Source organism: Lonchura striata, chromosome 10 (genome assembly GCF_046129695.1).
Source record: "Lonchura striata isolate bLonStr1 chromosome 10, bLonStr1.mat, whole genome shotgun sequence".
Classification (NCBI taxonomy): domain Eukaryota; kingdom Metazoa; phylum Chordata; class Aves; order Passeriformes; family Estrildidae; genus Lonchura; species Lonchura striata.
Window position 1 is genome coordinate 18,531,313 of NC_134612.1, and position 18,661 is coordinate 18,549,973.

At 40.5% G+C, this 18,661-nt stretch overlaps 1 protein-coding gene across 1 annotated transcript; it reads right to left on the reverse strand.

Annotated features, from left to right (window-relative positions):
• Positions 1-740: 740 nt before the first annotated feature.
• Positions 741-9,818, reverse strand: LOC110478217 (cytochrome P450 2J6). The gene is made up of 9 exons (XM_021544741.2): positions 9,648-9,818; positions 8,171-8,333; positions 6,907-7,056; positions 5,696-5,856; positions 4,796-4,972; positions 3,167-3,308; positions 2,784-2,971; positions 2,220-2,361; positions 741-1,021 (listed from the first exon to the last, which is right to left on the reverse strand). The coding sequence occupies exons 1-9, from the start codon at positions 9,816-9,818 to the stop codon at positions 843-845; spliced, it is 1,473 nt and encodes a 490-aa protein (XP_021400416.2). The 3' UTR covers positions 741-842.
• Between the last annotated feature and the right edge of the window lie 8,843 nt (positions 9,819-18,661).

Sequence of the window (18,661 nt, forward strand, 5' to 3'; positions counted from 1 at the left end):
TTAGCAGTGAAACTCACATGCAAAGTGACTCTCTCATCTCATATTCAATGCCTCCTCCAAGCAGGATTGATAATGGGTGTGATTCTGTATCTTTAAAAATAAAACAAACAATAAACTAACAAATTGGCAATATAACTATAATCAGGCTGTAAATTCACACTGATAGTATTCACATTGATAGTAAACAACAAATTTAAATTTCTTTCTTCCACTTTAGAATTATTTTTTACCTAGTATATGGGAGATACTTAACATCAAATTCAGATGTGAAGGCACTCATACTCAAATGTATTTCCTGGGATTTGGGAGTTGGTTTGGTGTTTTGGTTGTTTTTTTGTTGTTGTTGGTTTTTTTTTTTGCAACCTATTGACAAATTAAACTGGCTAAATTCAGGTCATTAAAGCCAAAATAAAGCTTTAAAAGTGTGCTTTCTGCCATCAAATTACTTGAGATCATCTGGCCACTCACAGAAGTGGGACCTACTCAGCTCTTGCTGAAATACTCTGAATTTTCCTGAGGTTTGCTCAGGACTGAGCATGAGGATGATTTGGCTGGGCTAGGACAGGGACACAGCATGGCCTCAGCTGGGAGCCACAGCATCTGGCTTCAAGTGCTCTCAGAGGGGAGAAAACGGTCAAGATCCCTGTGAGAATATCCATGACTTTCACAAAGAGCCGACCAAAAAAAATATTGTTAGTCTGGATCTTGGCTTGCATCCACTTTCTGAATAGCTCTGGGTAGACTAATATCAATAGCCAGAAGGAGGTTTACACACTAGAGAGGAAATTCACGGAGGTAAAGGTGGTTCAAACTGTCTCATGCTGGCCTGTGGCTGCTGCAGCCTAGCGTGGGATGGCACAGACCCTGTAGGGGTGGGGCTGCAGAGTGCCCCCAAAAATGGGCTCAGTGTTGATCTTGGTCACTCCCTCGGGGAGGCGGAAGGTGAACGCCTGCAGCAGGCTGGCAAAGAAAATGAAGAGCTCGGTCCTGGCTAAGTGCTCCCCCAAACACACCCGGTGCCCTGCAGAGGAAAGAGGAAAGGACAGTGAGTGTCTAGGAATTTTTCAGTTTCATAATAATTTCATTCATTCCTGTTGAAAGCAGAGGTGGGTTTTGTTTTGTTCAAGGAGAACAACATGAAAGCCGCAGAACTAAAACTATGTGAATTCCCTTTCAAAAAGGTCCCATCCAATGTCCTAGGTTAGGAGACACAAAATTAAAATTTCAATGAAAACCCATGAGGTGCCAACATAATTTCTTTCTTGACCTGACAGAAAAAAACTATTTTGCTTTTACAGAAGATATTGAACTTCAGGATGTCACAGAAAAAATCTGCCAGCTGTTTGCACATGCTTTAGTGAGCTAGCATCAGCAGAGCAAAATTATTTAGTAGTGGCATTTGCTGTTGAACAGAGGCTTGGTCATTTAATAGGCACAGCATGAGGCCTACTGTTCATTTCCCAGGATTCCCATTCCTTGGCAATGGGAAGCAGAAATGGTGAGCAATGGTGTGAGCAGAAAAGGTGAATATTACATACAAAAATATAAGGAAAGAAAAAGCTGTTTGAATTAAGAAACCACTTCTGTGTGGACATTTAAGTGACTATCAACAAACTAAAAACTGTCAGCAGGAATTTTGCTGCTAGGTATGATTACTCTCTGTGTGTTGTTACCTTGTTTCCTTCTTTTGCAACTGGATTTTCAGTTCTGTAAACAAGAACATAATCCTATGTTTATCAGGATGCCTTCTGCTTTTCTTTCAGCTTATTTCTTTAGAAGGTATTGCCATCAACTCCAATTCACACAGGACAAACTAAGCAAGAATATAATCCTGTGTTTATCAGGATGCCTTCTGCTTTTCTTTCAGCTTGTTTCTTTAGAAGGTATTGCAATTAACTCCAATTCACACAGGACAAATTACTTCTCAGGAAAATAGCTAGGTGTAAAGAATACTACAGAAAAAAACTTGTGTATGACTGCAGCATGCAGCCAGCCTGAGAGCTTTGGGAATTTGAGTGGGATTCCCACCACAGTGTCCTATGAACAGTTTGGGGTCCGACAGCACAGAAGCCTCTCCTTTGGCAGAAACAAGCAGGAATGTTCTTTAAAGGCAGCAAACAGCAGAGATAGGAGATGTTATCTGAAGAAATACCATGATCTCATACTTCTGTATTAATCATCTCATCTGCTGGGTTAGTTCAAATTGTCAATGCCTTTACCTGCTGAGAATGGTAAGAAAGCTTCTCGAGGTGTAAAGTTTCCTTCTTTATCCAGAAAATGGCCAGGGTTGAACTGTCGAGGGGTCTCCCACTGCTCAGGGTCATACAGGACAGATGCTATATTTGGTATAACAATGGTGCCCTGCAAAGAAGAAACTGTTGTTGCAGTTCCTACTACTAGCACCTGTCACCCATCAGTTTGTGCCTGATGGATAAAACTGTTGCTTGTTGGCATTTGGGCGAGTGCCAAGTTGGTCAGGAATGTCTTAACCAGTGCTTTGGCAATCCAGTTTCTCCTCTCAGTCCATCCCCTGCCAACCAGAGCTGGTTTCTGCAGTTGTGATGGGCAGGAACTTGAGGTGTCCCTGGCAGAGGCCTTAACAGCTGTGTGAGCATCTACATGCCAAGTAAAAGACTTTTCATTCCTGGTGCCACAGATAGTAACTCTTCCCCAGGCACCACATTCCTGAGTTTAATGGAGAGTAGTGATAGCTGGAACACTGGTTACCAGACTGAAATCCCTCTCTGCCAAAGAAAGAACTGAAGCTGAAAATGTGTCTGTACCTTTTTGACAGGGAATCCCAGTAGAGTTGTGTTCCTCACACACAATCTGGGGACACCAACAAAGACAATGTTGCTGAAGCGCTGAATCTCATGAACCACAGCATTTGTGTAGGGCAGTTTTCTGCGATCCTCATAACAAATTAAGTGGGAAGGACCCAGAACAGCATCCAGTTCCTCCTGCACTTTCACTGTGGAAAAATATTCACCACTTCAGAGGAGAAAAATGCATAAAATACTTTAGGTGGTCACTTTTCTTGGAGCAACAGAAAAATGCATTATTTCAACATCGAACATTAGGTTTATACCCTGTGATTTAGTATTATTTAATGCCTGAGTTTAGTATAGGATAATAAAAATAAACAGGAAAACCCCACCACTCTCACCTTGGATGTCTGGATTCACCACCATATAGAGCAGTCCCCAGTTCAATGTAGTGCTTGAGGTCTCTGATCCACCAAGGAAAAGATCATTTATGACATATACCAAATTCTCTTCATCATACTTGGGCTTGGCCCCCTCTTTAGACTGTAGATGGTGATAAAAGTTGAAGTTAAAGCATGAAAATTTGGTTATCCTGCATGCCCTCTGTGTGAGAGCTGAGAGACTTCCACAGCTGGCATATGCACAAATAATAGTCAAAATTACAGTTTTTGATGCATACTAAAAGTTCAGTAGTTTCCCAAATAGGCACAGTAAGCCTGCATTGCTGTCTTTCATGAGGTGGATTATTCTTTCATCACAAAAAGTCAATTCTGTGCTTGAAAACTTAATCACAAAAACTTCAAAACACACTACAAGTTTGCACTTACAAGCAAGTGCCCTACAATATGTCATTCCTTGGCCTTGGTATCGAATGGTGCCAGCAAATGCCAAAGGAAAATGCTCAGGATCAACACATTTCAACAGATCATTTTGAGAGTAATTTGTTTTCTCAGTTCAGGATAAATGTGAACTGACAGGCAAGAGGTACTCATGTATCTCCTTCTAAGTAATAAAGAAGTAAAATAAAAATACAACTAGAGAAAATACATTAGGCAAAAACATTTTCAAACAAACAGAAATAAATTGCACCACTGACACCAGAGAAAGCTGCGTCTTTACTTCTAAAATACTTATTTTAGTAAATCCTGTCATACACACTCAGATACTAAGTGTAAAATGGTGTATCAATTCCTTTCAGAGCCCATGAGCCAACACTGTGAGGACACAGCAGGCTGACTAGCTGAAAGCTTATGACCAGAAGTAGAAACTACATGAACTTCATCTACCCTAAGAAAGAGGTGCTTCTTTCACCTCCTGAAAAGTTTGAAACAGAAGCTACAGTTCTCTTGGCAGAGCTTCTCTGGCTCAGTCCTTCTTCCTACTATGGAAAATAATAGCCTGGGCAGGGAATAAGATTAATGCTGATTATGGCATTTTTTGTGAAATTGTTTTCTAAGCTTTCCTAGAAAGTATGGGGCCAAGCCAGCCATGCCCCAAACAATGGGGAAATTAGAGGTAACATAGGGATGATGATTGCCTGCCAAGGGAGAAACCAGACAGTTTTATGTCACAAGGACAGCCAGGGCTGCAGCACACACACACTGGATCCCAAAAAGCATGCCTGCTATTTCAGGGCAGTGATTTGTGCATATGTATTTAATCCCACTGTAAACATGAGCCCTGCTGTAGAAGATGAGGTGGTCTACCAAAGTTATGTAGCTTGCAGGAATAAACTGTCTCATATTTATTACAGGACTGAAGTATACTCATGGATATTTATGGAAAGCAGGTAAGAGCTCATGGGTCCACTCACTGTCATGCATCATTACCTGATGGTAATTCATTCATGTTACCAAAATACAAAACTGGATGCCTTTCTGAGACTTGTTAGTAAGTGCCAAGATATTGTATTCATATTAAGAAGCTTGTGAAATGTAAGAAACTATGGTGGAAGGGCCACACAGAGTGATTCAATGGTCTGTTTGACCTTCTGCTTCATAACAGCATAATCAGCCAGAATGAACACTTACTTTCTCAATCTCAGCCAGGTAAAAGTCAATGAAATCCTGTGGTTCAGCTGGTATCCCTCTCTCTACATGTCTTCTGATCTCCTTCCTTGCAAAAGAACTCAGGACATCATAACAAGCCAACACCTTCTTATGAGGACCAGGGAGGCGACACAGCAGCCAGGGCAGGATTTCGTACATCTGCAGGAATACACACAAGAGGTACCATGAGTTCTCTGTCACTGACAAGTCAAGTGCCAGTTAAATTTGCTATGCCACCCACATTCCCCATTACACACAGCTTGTCCCTCTTTAAGGGTCTAAACCACAAAGTCTAATTCATGAGGAATACCTCAAATGCACTGCAAGATGCTTCAAGTGCAAAGTTGGTCTGTACGGTGTTTTGTGGGAAGGAGCTACAAAAAAAATCTCTGACAGAACTTGAATTTTGAGACTGTCAGAGAACGTATCCACTGTTTTTGCAATATGTGAATGGTGAGCTGTAACACAGCAAGGAATAGATTAATAATAAATATTTTATCATTCGTGAGGTAGGGGGAAAAAATTCAGCATATGATTTGCAGAGTGATAAAAAGCAGAAGAATTAATCCAGTTACATACATTTTTGGAGAAGTAAATAGAAGTGGGAGGAGCAGCACAGCAGAATTCAAATATATTACCAACTCCAGTCTCAAATTAAATTTAGAAGTTTCTGTTAATAGTTTCAGAAATACTAAAGGACTTAAAGACCTTAAGCTTGCAAAAAACCCAAGAGAGTTCTTAAAACCAAGGATGCAGTCATAAGGTCCCTCCCCAAGGACACTTCTTAGCTCCCAGCCTACATTTGCCTGTTGTTGTGTATTTTTGTATCTGCTCTTTCACTTTCAACCTATTTCAGAAAAAAAACCAGCATGATTTACTCACCTGATGAACAAAGCTGCCTGCAAACCTGAATATTTTCTCTGTAGCATGGATCAATTCATGGAAGGTTTTGTCCTCATCAGAGAAGTGATATCCAAAAACCACAGCACAAATTACATTTGAAATAGAATGGAAAAGAGGGAAAGAAGGATCCACAGGTCTTCCTGCAAACACAATGATTGGAATTAATCTCAGTGGTTTTTTCAGGTGATCCTTATACAGATAGGACTTGATGTTATTAAAGATTTAATAAAATGTTCTCTTTATCCATCTGGAGTGTGAATGAGGACAGAGATGTGCACTAACACAAATTAAGGAAAATAAAACATAGTCTTAAAATAAAGTACACTGTTCAACTGTTTCCTCATAGCTCTAAAACAATTTAATAGCCATTCCTGTGCAATAATGTTGTACAGCTAAGATTAGTTCTAGGGTAGCACATCAAATCTGCTGTCTTCAGCTGTGAGGAAGAATGTGAGAAGGAAGTAGTGCCACTGGACATGAACTAAGGGAAGTCAGTGACAGATATGTTCAAAAATGTAAAAAATAATTACAAGGAAAACCTGGAGGAATGTGGGCAGGTTTAAAAAGAAGAATAGGCAGGAACTGCAAAGTAAATACAATGAAATTATTACAGTTTCAACAGTGAGCAGTAAATCATATCTCTGATGATTTCTTCTAAAGCTATGAAACAGATATTAATAAAAAGTGATTTGGATAGAAATCATCCTGTCATGGACTCTAGGATCAACCTGATAATCCACTGAAGTCCCCTCCCACCTCCTACTTTCTTTGTTTCTCTTGCCAGTAGTTACCTAGCCAATAGTTACTTAGCCAGAGAGACATTAAAATAAGCAGGGCACCCAAAGTCATTGAAATCTAAGGAAATTACTAAGCTCTGCAATACTGTTCAGTTACCCAGGGCAGGCAGCCTGAGAATGGTTTGGCTGTGCAGTTCAGCAGCATCGTATCATTGCACAATATATCACAGAGAAATTATCTGCCCATGGAGGAGGAATTTCAGATGTTTCCAGGTTCACGAGATGTATGAAGAGCTATATAAGAAGGAAATACAGGTGATTCTAGGCTCTATCTGCTCTTGTGCTTTGGTAAGTTTGGATACATCCCCTAGAAGGGGTAGGTAAGTTTGCATACTGAAGATATGGATCCATATCCAGACTGAAAAGTGCCTGATTTCTTAGCAGGTAAAATACCTTTGAGGTTCACAAAAAACTCCACTAGGTGAGAGGCCTCCTCTTGCACACGATGCTCCAGGCCTTTTTTCCCCATTCCCAAATTGCGTAGAGTCATTATTCCAAAACGCCTCTGCTGCTTCCAGGAGCGCCCACTTGCAAGTATAATACCTGAGGGTGTTCCCTGGCATGTTAATATTTGCCACAGACATGGAACAATTCATTTAAATATATATTATACAATACATGGAATAAATCAGGGAACAGACTGTGATACAAGTATCTTTAGTTGAAATTATTGGTAACAAAAAATCATAGCCAAGCATATCCAAACTATAACTAGAACACTAACATTGAATGTCATTAATCACTGAAAAGAGCAATCTCGGGATTTTCTGACTGTGCAATTTCTTAATGTCTTAAAAAGCCCTGAAACTCCTTAAGATGCCTTTTTAGGAAATCTGCTTTAGCCATACTCAAGTAATCATTCTCAAGACAGGAATAATTGGATGAATTTCCACAGAGTAGAGTTCAGGACAGGGTATGTTTGCAGAGATATAGATCAATTAATGTGATGGTTGTAGGCTGAGGTGATAAAGGTGAAAGATAAGTGACATTTGGGCTCTGTTTCTACCCTGGAAGAGACAACACTCTTAGATTGTTAGATTGCACTCCTGATCACCTGAAGAGCCCTGAACTACTACTGTGAAGTTGAGGCTTCATCCAGCTTTAAACAATCTGTGTCTGCTTTGTCTAGCAACTGCAGGGGCAGGAAAAAAATACTGCAAACTGCTGGAATACTTAAGAATAAGTGGGTTTTTCTGTGTTGGAGGCACTCTTGCAATCAAAAGGTATTCACAAAATGTCCACAAGTATAGAAATGTGAATTCTGAAGTAGGGATTTATAGGTCTCTTACTCATGATGGAAAGTGTTTGGCAGCCATAATGTATACAGTAACCAACCAAGCATTGCACTCATGTGATATACAGCAAAATCATGTGTACCACTATGCATTAGTCTGTGATGAGGGCAAGCTTGCTGGGTTCTGGGTTGGATCACATACAAACACCCTGAATACAGCAAAAAGGCCACATAGAAACAACATGGAGTGTTTCCTAGGCTAGGGAAAGCTCAGTGCAAAAGGCACCATGGTGAACAGTAAGATATTCTGAAAAGCCAGTGGAGAATTTGAACAATATATGATGGAAGATCTTTCTGAATGGGAGGGCAGAGTACTTTTCAAGTCAACATTCCTTTACACTATTAATGGCAGGCAAATCTCACCTTTTCCTTTGGCCAGTGCTCTGAAGAAAGGTGACACCAGCCTGCCAGAAACATCTTCAGGGTGTGCGGTCACGCCATCCTTCACTGCTTGAAATCCATTCAGTATAATCACTGGGACCCACCCAAACCACAGAGTGTACATGTTACCATGAGTTCTTGCCAGCTGTAAGGAGAAAAGGTACCAGAAAAAGAACAGATGAATCTCCATATATAGAGCTCAAACAGACACTGCACCTGCTCTTCGCCAGCCCAGTGGACAGCTTTGTGCTGAAAACATCATCTCCATTCATATAATTGTAGCTAGAAGCAGGAAGAAGCTGTTGTTTTGCTGAGAATAAGGCTTTCAGCAGCCAGTTTTATTTACCCAGGGGAGAAGTTATTTTCTTTTCAAAGCACATTCTGCAGCAACTCTGCAGTAAAAGAAAGAAAACTTTGTACTTTATCTTACTGTGCTTTATATTGCATCTCCTCCAACCTCAGTATTTTGTACCTTGTTAATTGAACAGCCACACTCTGCACCACCCTGGGGCTCTGTGCCTCCAGCAAGTCCTGCCTTTGCAAAATGAAATAAGCTGATAAAATCTGCACCATCTGTGTGCTCTGGGAGAGGACATGGGCACAGAAATTAGCCAACAGCCATGAAGTACCAGTGGGCTGCATTTGAGTCCAAGGTTTCCTCATAGTACTGAGGAGAGCACTTACCATTGGACACAGCAGAGGTATCCAAACAGGGATGTTTGTATGGCAGAGGAACTCCAATCATACATAAAAAAAAGCTTTGTACAAGTATGGACTCTGCTCTAGCATACCCACAATGATACAGAAAAGGTGCCAGACAGTGTCTAAGGTGCCACAAAAATTACATCCAGTTGATCACACCAGACCCTTGCTTCTCCTATTTATTTAGGTTCTGGCTTTCCTTTCCCTGCAGCCTGAGTCTGCTCTGCACACATTGGCCCGTGTGTGCTCTCAGGCATCCACCTGAACTAGAGGTCACCTGCAAACCATTAGAGGAATTACTGCAGCTGTCACTAACAACACACACTTTTCAGGAGCTGTAGGAAGATGGGGAACAAATGTGCTTCCTGTACTACAAGCATACATGCACCATATTACCCACAAATTAGGCAATGCCAGTGAGAATTTTAAAAAGTATCATGTAGAGATAGCAGATATAGCTGTCATTATAGTGGATACAGCTTCACGCTTAGCAGTGCAGAATCATCTTTCAGATTATTGGTATTCTTCAACTTTAATAACAAGTCATAAACTCTGTCCCCAGGTTGACTTGATTCTTAAGGGCATTAACTTTCTCATAAAGAAGACATATTCCACATAAGGTGGCTCAAATCTAGGAATCAATTGATCTTTATATGTCCACACCTTGTCTGGAAATTTCACAGACTTAAAACCTTTAATTAATCACAATTTTTGCAGTCATGGCTAAAATTAATTAAGAGCATATTAAAAGAAATACCTCCATCAGCAGATCCCGATGAAACTGAAAGTTCAAGTGTACCAAGTTTCCAAGCAATGGGAGAGGAGTTGGTCCAGGAGGGAATTGCTTGCAAGCTTTTTGCAGCCTGAAAAACTCAACAATTAACAAAACAATGACCAGGACTATAAAACCTTGAGTTATTGTTAGCATTTCTGAGTTAATTTGCCAGTTGATTTATAGCTGTCTCTATCAAAAAGGAGGTACTGGAGTTGGGAAAAAGTAATCTTGCTTCTTGTTCCACCAGTTTGTCTGCAGACTGAGTTCTAGAAAGTCTCAGCTTCTTTCCCTCCCTCCGTCCCTCCCTCTTCATCAATGCCTGCCCTTTTCCTGCACCCCATCTATTTGCCATACTGTGATGTATCAAACTGATCCCTAATCAAAAGCACATCTCTGCTTTCAGCAAGCCTCAGTATTGGAATGTGGAATCACTTGTACTCAAGGTATTTTTCCTGAAGCTTGTGCTGGTGTCTGTTAGGAGATCTGGGTTGGAGTGACTCCAGGTGACAGCCCTTGCTCACCACTGGACATGAGATGAGTGAAACTCAGTTTCGTCTGCTTTGGGAACTTTAAAAACATACTTAAAGATTTGCCTTACAATGACTTAATTCAGATTAAGAGTGTTACATATAGGTAAGACTACACAGTTATGTAGAATATAGTCACAATAGTATGGAGTATATATTTACAATAGGCTAGATTGGATATATGGTATGCACGTATAATAGGTAAGATACTCCAGGCGTTTTAGTTGCATGCATTATTTAAATGTGGTTGTAAATTCAAATTTGCCTGCCAGTACACACAGTTTACACAGGCAAAAACAAGTGTAGTTACAGACTAAAGATGCAATTAGAAGATGAGATTGCTACATGAGATTTCTGAAAAATTGGCCTTGAGCGTTCAAACCTTTTTTCCAGTAAATGGAAAAAATAAGCATTTCACCAAGTAAATGCTAATGACAAAGTGCTTAAAAAATTCACATTACAATTAAATAATTAAGAAAATCACAACCTTTAAAATTTCATATTCAAAAATTAAATATGAAATTCCAATTATTTTATACTTTTTTTAAATATATAACCTAATTGAAAGCTTCATGTACCTTTTTTTCCCCTACATTTTTAAGTCAGTTTCAGAATCCTGGCTATTATTACCAGTTCTCAATAAATTTACAGGACACATTAAAAATCTGCCCTCTGATAATGAAGGGATTCACACTTCAAACTCGAAGCACAGACAGGGGGAAAGCTCTGTGTGCCAGCAACCAGAGGATTCAATCTTGCATTGCAAAGAGAAAGCGTCTTCACTAAAAATGAGTTCAAGTCTGAACAAGAAACTGTGCTGTGCCCTCCAACACAGATATAAATGTGGTATTTTGCAAACCTGGCACCATAAAGAAAGTGATGTGACTCAGTGATTGCCATCCATCTCCTTCAGCTGGCCAGGCTTTGCAGCCTCTGTGGGCACACACGTGCCTGTGTTATGCAGAGAAGGCAACATGAGAAGGCAACATCTTTTATCACCTTATCTGTGCATATGATGGACAACATGGTGGGAATCAGGCTGAGGTGGGTCCCATGGCTTTGTTAAAACCAGTGCAAATTAGGTACCATTTCCCATTATGAGGCTGAAATCGGCAAAATATAAAATCAGAAAAATTTGTTTCTTCAAACCAAAACATCAGTTTCAAACTTTAAATTTTTTTGGAAAAAAAATGAAGTTCTGTGTGCAGACAACTGAAGCCAGAAGAAATTACATACATTTTATGAAAAGACTAAATGCTGCCATTTTCATCTCTTCTCTGTGTAATCCAGATTCCATTGCTTAATTTTAGATGTTTCACATTGGTATTGTATTAGTATTTTGAGATCAGTAAATGAATTGAGTTCTTTCAGAACATGGGTCAGGTTTAACTGGAATCAAATCACCAGTGTCAGAAGCAGGACAAAGCCAAATGAACCAGCCAGCAATTTATCCTGCCAGATGTTACATTTAGCTTTCCTTTTCCATTGTTTTTAAACTTCCCCAACTGTCTGAAGCCAGATGCATGAATAGTTACTTCCACCAGTACCTGATGTCACTGGATGAGCAGGATGAAAGAAAATCAGGATCTTGTGTTCACATGGTCCTGTTCCTGTTGATGCATCCTCTTCTGGACAGACTATCAGCAATATTTTCTGGGTTTGTATTTTTGGCAGAAAACTCAGCTTTCCTGAAAAATGGTAGCTAAAAAAAAGGGCAGTCCAAAGAAGTGAACACAGAGGCAAAACCAGCAAGTTTTAATGACAGTTATCAGGAAGCCAAAGTTAAGATTTTTAGTGGACTTAAAAGCACAGTGTGAAGTAAGTCTAAAGAAGATGAGCACAATACTTGCAAAAGTAAAGCTGTGCAGGTAATGCAATAATCAAACAAGCATGGTCCTGAAACACTTGAGCAAGCAAAGGTTTAATTTCAGCTCTGGGACATCAAAATTTCAATATAAAGTGTAACACATTTGTCATAACGGAATTAGGATCTCTGAAGCACAGGAACTATTCATACACTGGGCACAAAGATTCAGTCAAGTGCCTTGGGTGAGGTTTCAAATAATTAATATTCAGAAAAGGAAATTGCACAATACATTGCTACGCTTTTTAAATCTTTGCCCACAGTTGTCTTCAGGAACTTGCAAAATTCACAGGGTGGAATGAGCGTAAAATCTGGGAGCATTAAGGCTGCAATTCAGGTGGCACAAAGAGTGGGGGAAAAAATCATATAATTGATGTTAATATCCAAAATAAAAACGAGAAAAGCAACAGAAACGGGACTGGCACCCCTGGTCCTAGTTGCTGCATGACCTTTTGTCACAGAGAGTTTGCCTAAGATAAGGGCAACTTGATGTTCTCTGGGTAGATTACTGGGAACTGCCTGACACCTCTGTGTAAGAAATAGCTGTATGAGTTTCTCATAATGCTGGAAAATGCAAAGTATCTGGGATCATCTCCATATTTTCTGCATAAAAATCTTGAGGATGCAAGCAAAATCTCTCAGAAGGTTAAGAAAATCAACAGGAAAAGGCAGTAAAAATATGTTAGAGGATATCTTTTTAAGCCTGACATAAAGAACCAGTTTCTGTTTTCACAAAAAGAGGCTGAAATCAGTATTTTTACATTAGGAGCCTTTTTATAGGGCAACAGCATTATTGTATAGTGTTACTCACGCTAGTGAGTAAGGGAGGATGTACAGGCCTGTGGGGTAAAAGTAGAATTTCAAAGTCCACAAATACCATCTTTTCAGAAATGTCTGAGAGAAGCACCAGCAAAACTATGGCAAAAAACTGTGAAATGCAATGCTGATGTTATGAACTGGAGCAGTTTATCATCTCAGTCCCTATCAGTGGTTTCCTCACAGCACAGCTGATGACTGCCAAGAAAAGAAAAACCACAATGACAGGACAATGATGGCAGAGCACTGTTAAGACAACCTAAATAAACTCCATGAGAGACTCCCACAAAATCTGACAGAAATTAAGCACCCAGAAATGTGTGTCATAAAAGTTTGTCACAAAAAATAGATCCAATTCGAAATCCATGGGAGCTGCAATCAAAGAGCAAATGGCTGAGAAAACACTGAAAACTAATGCTGAACATAGGTCGGGAACTGGTCAAGGCAAAGTTAAAGCAAGACCAGTACCTGGCTGTCCATGTTTTTCACCCCAAGGATATCTAAATAAAGCATCATGTAGTCATTCCACAGTCTGAACATTTCACAGAATAGAGAAAACTATCTGTATGATAAAACAGATAAAAGTTACCTGGGTTTTTTAAACTTGAAAGCATTACAGACTTGGTTGATAAAACAATGGCATCAAAGTTACATTACTTTAAATGTTCTTCAATTACTTTAAACCATTTAAGAAAACCTAAAAATGCTTTTTGTCCCAAGGGAAATGGGTAGACAGAGAGATAGATACAATCTCCTTGAGCTCTGCACTGGGAAGTGCAAAAGTCTTTGCACCAAACCTGCCTGAGCTACAAACTGGCCAAGGACTCAGGGGTGCTCCAGTCAATCTTGCTGAGTGAAGGAGTAAAAGACAGTTTGGAGGAAATTTATCTTGGCATGGCTGACCAAGAGATCATAAGTGTGTTCAGACACATATGAGACAAACTCTGAAGCAGAACAATGGGCATCCTCCAGAATAAAGATACTGACTTTAAAATAGCCTCAAATGCAGAGGATGGCTCTGATGATGGTGTTCCACTTCCACTCAGGTCCCAGCAGTCTGAGATGACCTGGTCAATCTGCTGTAGTGTTCAGAATGGACACATGGCAGAGAGTCTCAACTGAAAGCATCAGCTCTGGGGATTGACTCAATGTAGTTACATCTTTTTGTAGTTACAAAAAATGCCAATCATATTTCATCTAGATTGTGATTTACCTAGGATGGTAATTCACATGTTCCCAGCAGGGAACACTGCAGGTGAGTGCTTCTCTCTTGGCATGTTCTTCACCAGGCTGGTTGCAGATTGGGAGCGTGGCAATAACCATGAGGAGAGAAACAGAGCTTTAAAGGGTTACAGGGTTTTGTACCAGGGAGTGCAAAGTGAGAAAGCTGCTTTTCAAACCAGAGAAGACTTGGAGACCAGGAAAGGCTGAGAAGGTTGCAGTAATGTACAGCAGTGAACAAACAAGGTAATAGATAAAGATTGAAATATCAATATGACCCCCACCCTGTCTTTGATTGTCACAAAACAATCCATAGGAACAGAATGTCAATATCCAGGAGCTTACAAAGTCTGTTCTATGAAACCAGGGTTAAAAATATCCAGATGTAAGCACTGACCTAGAACACCAATGTACTTTATACAATACTAAGAATAAGCAATGATTTCCCTTCTTTAGTTCACACTCCAGAAAATATCACAGGGTGCTTTATCATTACTAAATACATTTGAGATGTATCAAGGCAAAGCTGTATATTGCTACATATGAAGGCAAGAAATTACACATCACTACAGAATTTTTTATAATTAAAATGTCTAATGGAGCAGGCTTTCTAATCAGGCAAGTATTAATACTCCTAAATTTGGATGGTAGGAATTTAAATGCAAAACATGAAAGACAGAACCAGCACAACTCAATAATGGATTCTAATTACTACACTCAACTTGTAGCAATGCATTATCCCAGATTCATATAAATGGAGCTGTACCAAGTCCATTACCTCTCTCCACCTCACACTACCCATTGTAATCCTTTGCAACCAGGTATTTTCAAGTCTTTGAAGTCTTTAATTAGGGTGTGGCAAAGAGTGAAGCTACAGAAGACAGAAACTAAAATAAGACTGAAATAGAAGCAGACATATGGTCATTATGGAGGGTCAGGATGGCTCATAACCCAGAAAGGCAACACATCCTCTGGCCAAAACTGTGACTGGCAGCTCAGCTTTCAATTACTCCATCATTCCTCACAGGCTTTTCTCAGGCAGAGCTCTTTTCTGTAACATTTTAGATTTGAGAGGTTGATTTAGCAACCTAAATAAGCATCCAAAAATACTTTGGAGAAAGATTTAGGGGACGTTTCTGTATTTGGTTTTCTATAGCTTGAGTAGGACAGAAACCCCAAGCAGTAGCCCAGAAGGTCAATAAGCCTCCATCACACTCTCCTCAATCTCCAGCACAGTGGCAGGGGCAGCAGCCCTTTGAAGTATTACACTAATTGCATTAAGCTGCTAACAGAGAACATCTGTTTTATTAAAGTGGCAAAGTGACAATTGGCCATGCATAAAGTGCAGGGGCCAGAAGTCTGATTCATGCCTTTCTTCCCTGTCCAGGGAAGCTCTTTCTCCTCACTTCCAAGGAAAGCTGAATGACAGGGACTTGCACTGCTAATAGTAGTGCTAATATGAAGGGAACAAGGGGATTTAGAGTTACACACTGTGTGTGGCAAGAAACTCCCTTCAAAACTGAACTTAAAGCTGAGACTGTGCCCTGACAGGCCCCGTTAATCTGCCCTGTCTCAACATCTGCCTCTCTGCTGGTTCTTTCTTGCTTTTCTACCAGTTCCCTGAGGGAGGGAGGGACACATGTAACCAATGCCCCTCCACATTTATCTGAGTCTCCTATGGAAGAAAGCCCTGGGACAATGCTGCTCACATCTTTGCCATCCAGCACTTCCCTCCAGGAAATAACTTCCAGCACCTATGGCAACTCTATGATAGTGTGACTTTCTGGAAAGATGGCAAGCACACTCAGCAGTTTTCAGCATTTGACAATTACTTACAAAGCAAAGGGAAGTGACTGCATATTAATTTGTTATACAGTATTACATAATTATAACACAATTATGTGTTATAACAAATTAATATTATAACAAATTAATACACAGTCACTACCACCCTTACCATCAAAGCGTGGCAGTAACTGCATATTTGTTATACAGTATCTAGGGATTAGCAGCTGGTACTGGCAAGGACAATGTAGGCCTTTAGACACAAGTTTCACAACTGATTGCACATGAAATAACTACAGTACCTAGTCACATCCCCAAAATTAAGCAAGAAAATTATATGAAAAAATTACCTAATTTTTGTTGATTGTTCCAATTGTGATATTATTACTTGTGCAATGCAGTAGCAATGTCCAGAAAGGTCCTTTTCTCCAAAAAATATTCCATGAGTGTTGTGATAAAAGGGATTGAGAAATACCACCTGAGGTCAAAACTGTTATTCCTCCTGTAGCTATTATGCTGCATGAAATTTTATTCCTTGCACTAATATTCCTGAGAGAGACCTCCGAGTTTCTCACATAAACCAGGAAAGACATCTTCTACCACAGAAAACAATCTGTATCCGCCTAAAAATCCATCACTTTTACTTGTTGTCCCTGACAGCTTCTCTGCATCCTCTAGCTATGTGTGAGAGCTGGAGTGAGGATTTATGGAAGAGAGCGGTGATGTCAAACACACATGGGACAGCACATGGTCACAGTTCTGGACCTGGAGACAGAGAATAAAAGAAGTGCCCTCAGAAGCTGCAGAACTTCTTGTACAATTGTCAAGAATGACCTTGAGGTGCTGGACTGTGTCCAGAGAGGGGAAATGGAGCTGGTGACATACCTGTAGCTCAAGTGGAGCAGCTGAGGGAGCTGGGATTATTCAGCCTGGAGAAAAGGAGGGACAGGAGGGACCTTATTCCTCCTTTCAGGGAGTTGTAGAGAGGGATAAGGTTCCTCCTGTCCTTCCTTTTCTCTCCCAGGTAACAAGCAGCAGAACAGGAGCAAATGGCCTCAGGTTATGCTATGGATGTTTTAAATTGGACATTAGGAAAAATTTCTGCACTCAAAAGGCTGCCAAGTCCTGGCACAGGCTCCAGGGAAGTGGTGGAGTCATCATGCCTGGAGGCATGTAAAAGATGTGTAGATTTGGCATTTGGCACATGGTTTACTGGTGGACTTGGCAGTGTTCTGGTTGTGGTTGGACTCAAAAGTCCAAGAGGTCTTTTCCAACCTAAACAAATCGATAATTTTATAATTAGAGAAAAGTAGGGAGACATTTTGTACTGCTCAGATTCATGGAGTACAGGGCTTTCTTTGATCAGAGGATGGCATTGTTCAAAGAGAATCTCTTTGGTCAGCTCTATGTAAAGCATCCTGTCAAACACATCATAAAGATAAAAGGCAATTTTAGTCTTAATTGACTCCCCTACTGCAGAAGCTCAACCTAGATAAAGACCAACAACAAGCTAAAATTGATGGAGAATAGGCATAATTATATTGTTAAATATTTCCTGGTTTTGTGGGGTTTTTCTGTTTGTTTGTTTTTTGGTGCATTTTTTTTTTTTTTTGTATGGGGTTGTTTGTTTTAATTATATCAAAGTTTTCTCTCGGCAGAAAGGAAAGGAGAGAGGCAGAGCAAATGGAATAAATATTCTGCTTCTAAGCCTCATGGTTACAATTCCCACATTTCAAACTATATAATTACTTCTTTTTCTCAATATCTGGGCCTGGTCAAATGCCACTATCTCACCTGGAGAAAATGAAAGTTAGTGCAAGGCACACAGTAATTTGTTTGGAAGCTTCCCTGGTGCACTGCATTCCATTTCATGGGAGAGACTGTGAGTACAGAGAAAATTATGAATTTTTTATCTTGATCAGAGAGCAGAAGAGCACAGTCACGGTGAATAATATCCATGTAATAAAAAAAACACAGAGCTCTACCAAAAGATCTGAGAAATCTTTTAAGGACACAGTATTGTATTAAATCTCATACTCAGGCAGTCCCATGCTGTCGGAGATGAAGGCGTGATGGGCTCCAGCATCCCTGGCTAACCCGGGGGTGTGGAAGGGCAGCTCGGGCTCAGCCAACCTCTGCTGCCCTCTGTCCCTCTGCCCGGTGCCTCGGAGCTGAGAGATCCACACGGGATCACTTTGTGCTGTGCAATTCCCCTCGGCCCGTGCTGAATTAGCCAGCACGCTTCCTGACAGCTCCTGCATGAGGACAGACAGCTTCCCTCAGCTGCAGCATCAGACCCAGCACAGGCCAGGACTCGATTCCCAAACAGGGGAGATCCCCCAGAGCTGTGCCCGGTTCTGCCAGGACAGGCCAGTGCCACAGTGGTGTCAGAGAGTGGCGAGCCTGAAATCCCACGTACCTCTGCCTGCAGGTCCCATAATGGCCTGCATTTCTCTAGGATTCTGTCCGTGAGTGCTGAAACTACTCCCAATATTAGGGGCAGGTGGTCACATTTTTCCCTTCCCAAAACTACCCACAAGCAGGCTGAAGGAAGCTGCTTGTCTTACCAGAGTCACTCACAGTTTGTAGTTGTCAGTCCAACCTGAATTTACAAGGCAGAGCCAATGCTCAGGTGACTGCACCACTGAAATAAGAACTTGTATAGTGTTAAAAAGAGTTTCTTAAAACAATATAATATAAAAAACTCCAATTGTCTTTTTTTCATTTTCTCTGTAATGCTCCTTAAAATGTAGCTTTGTAGAATACCATCATATCATCAGCTG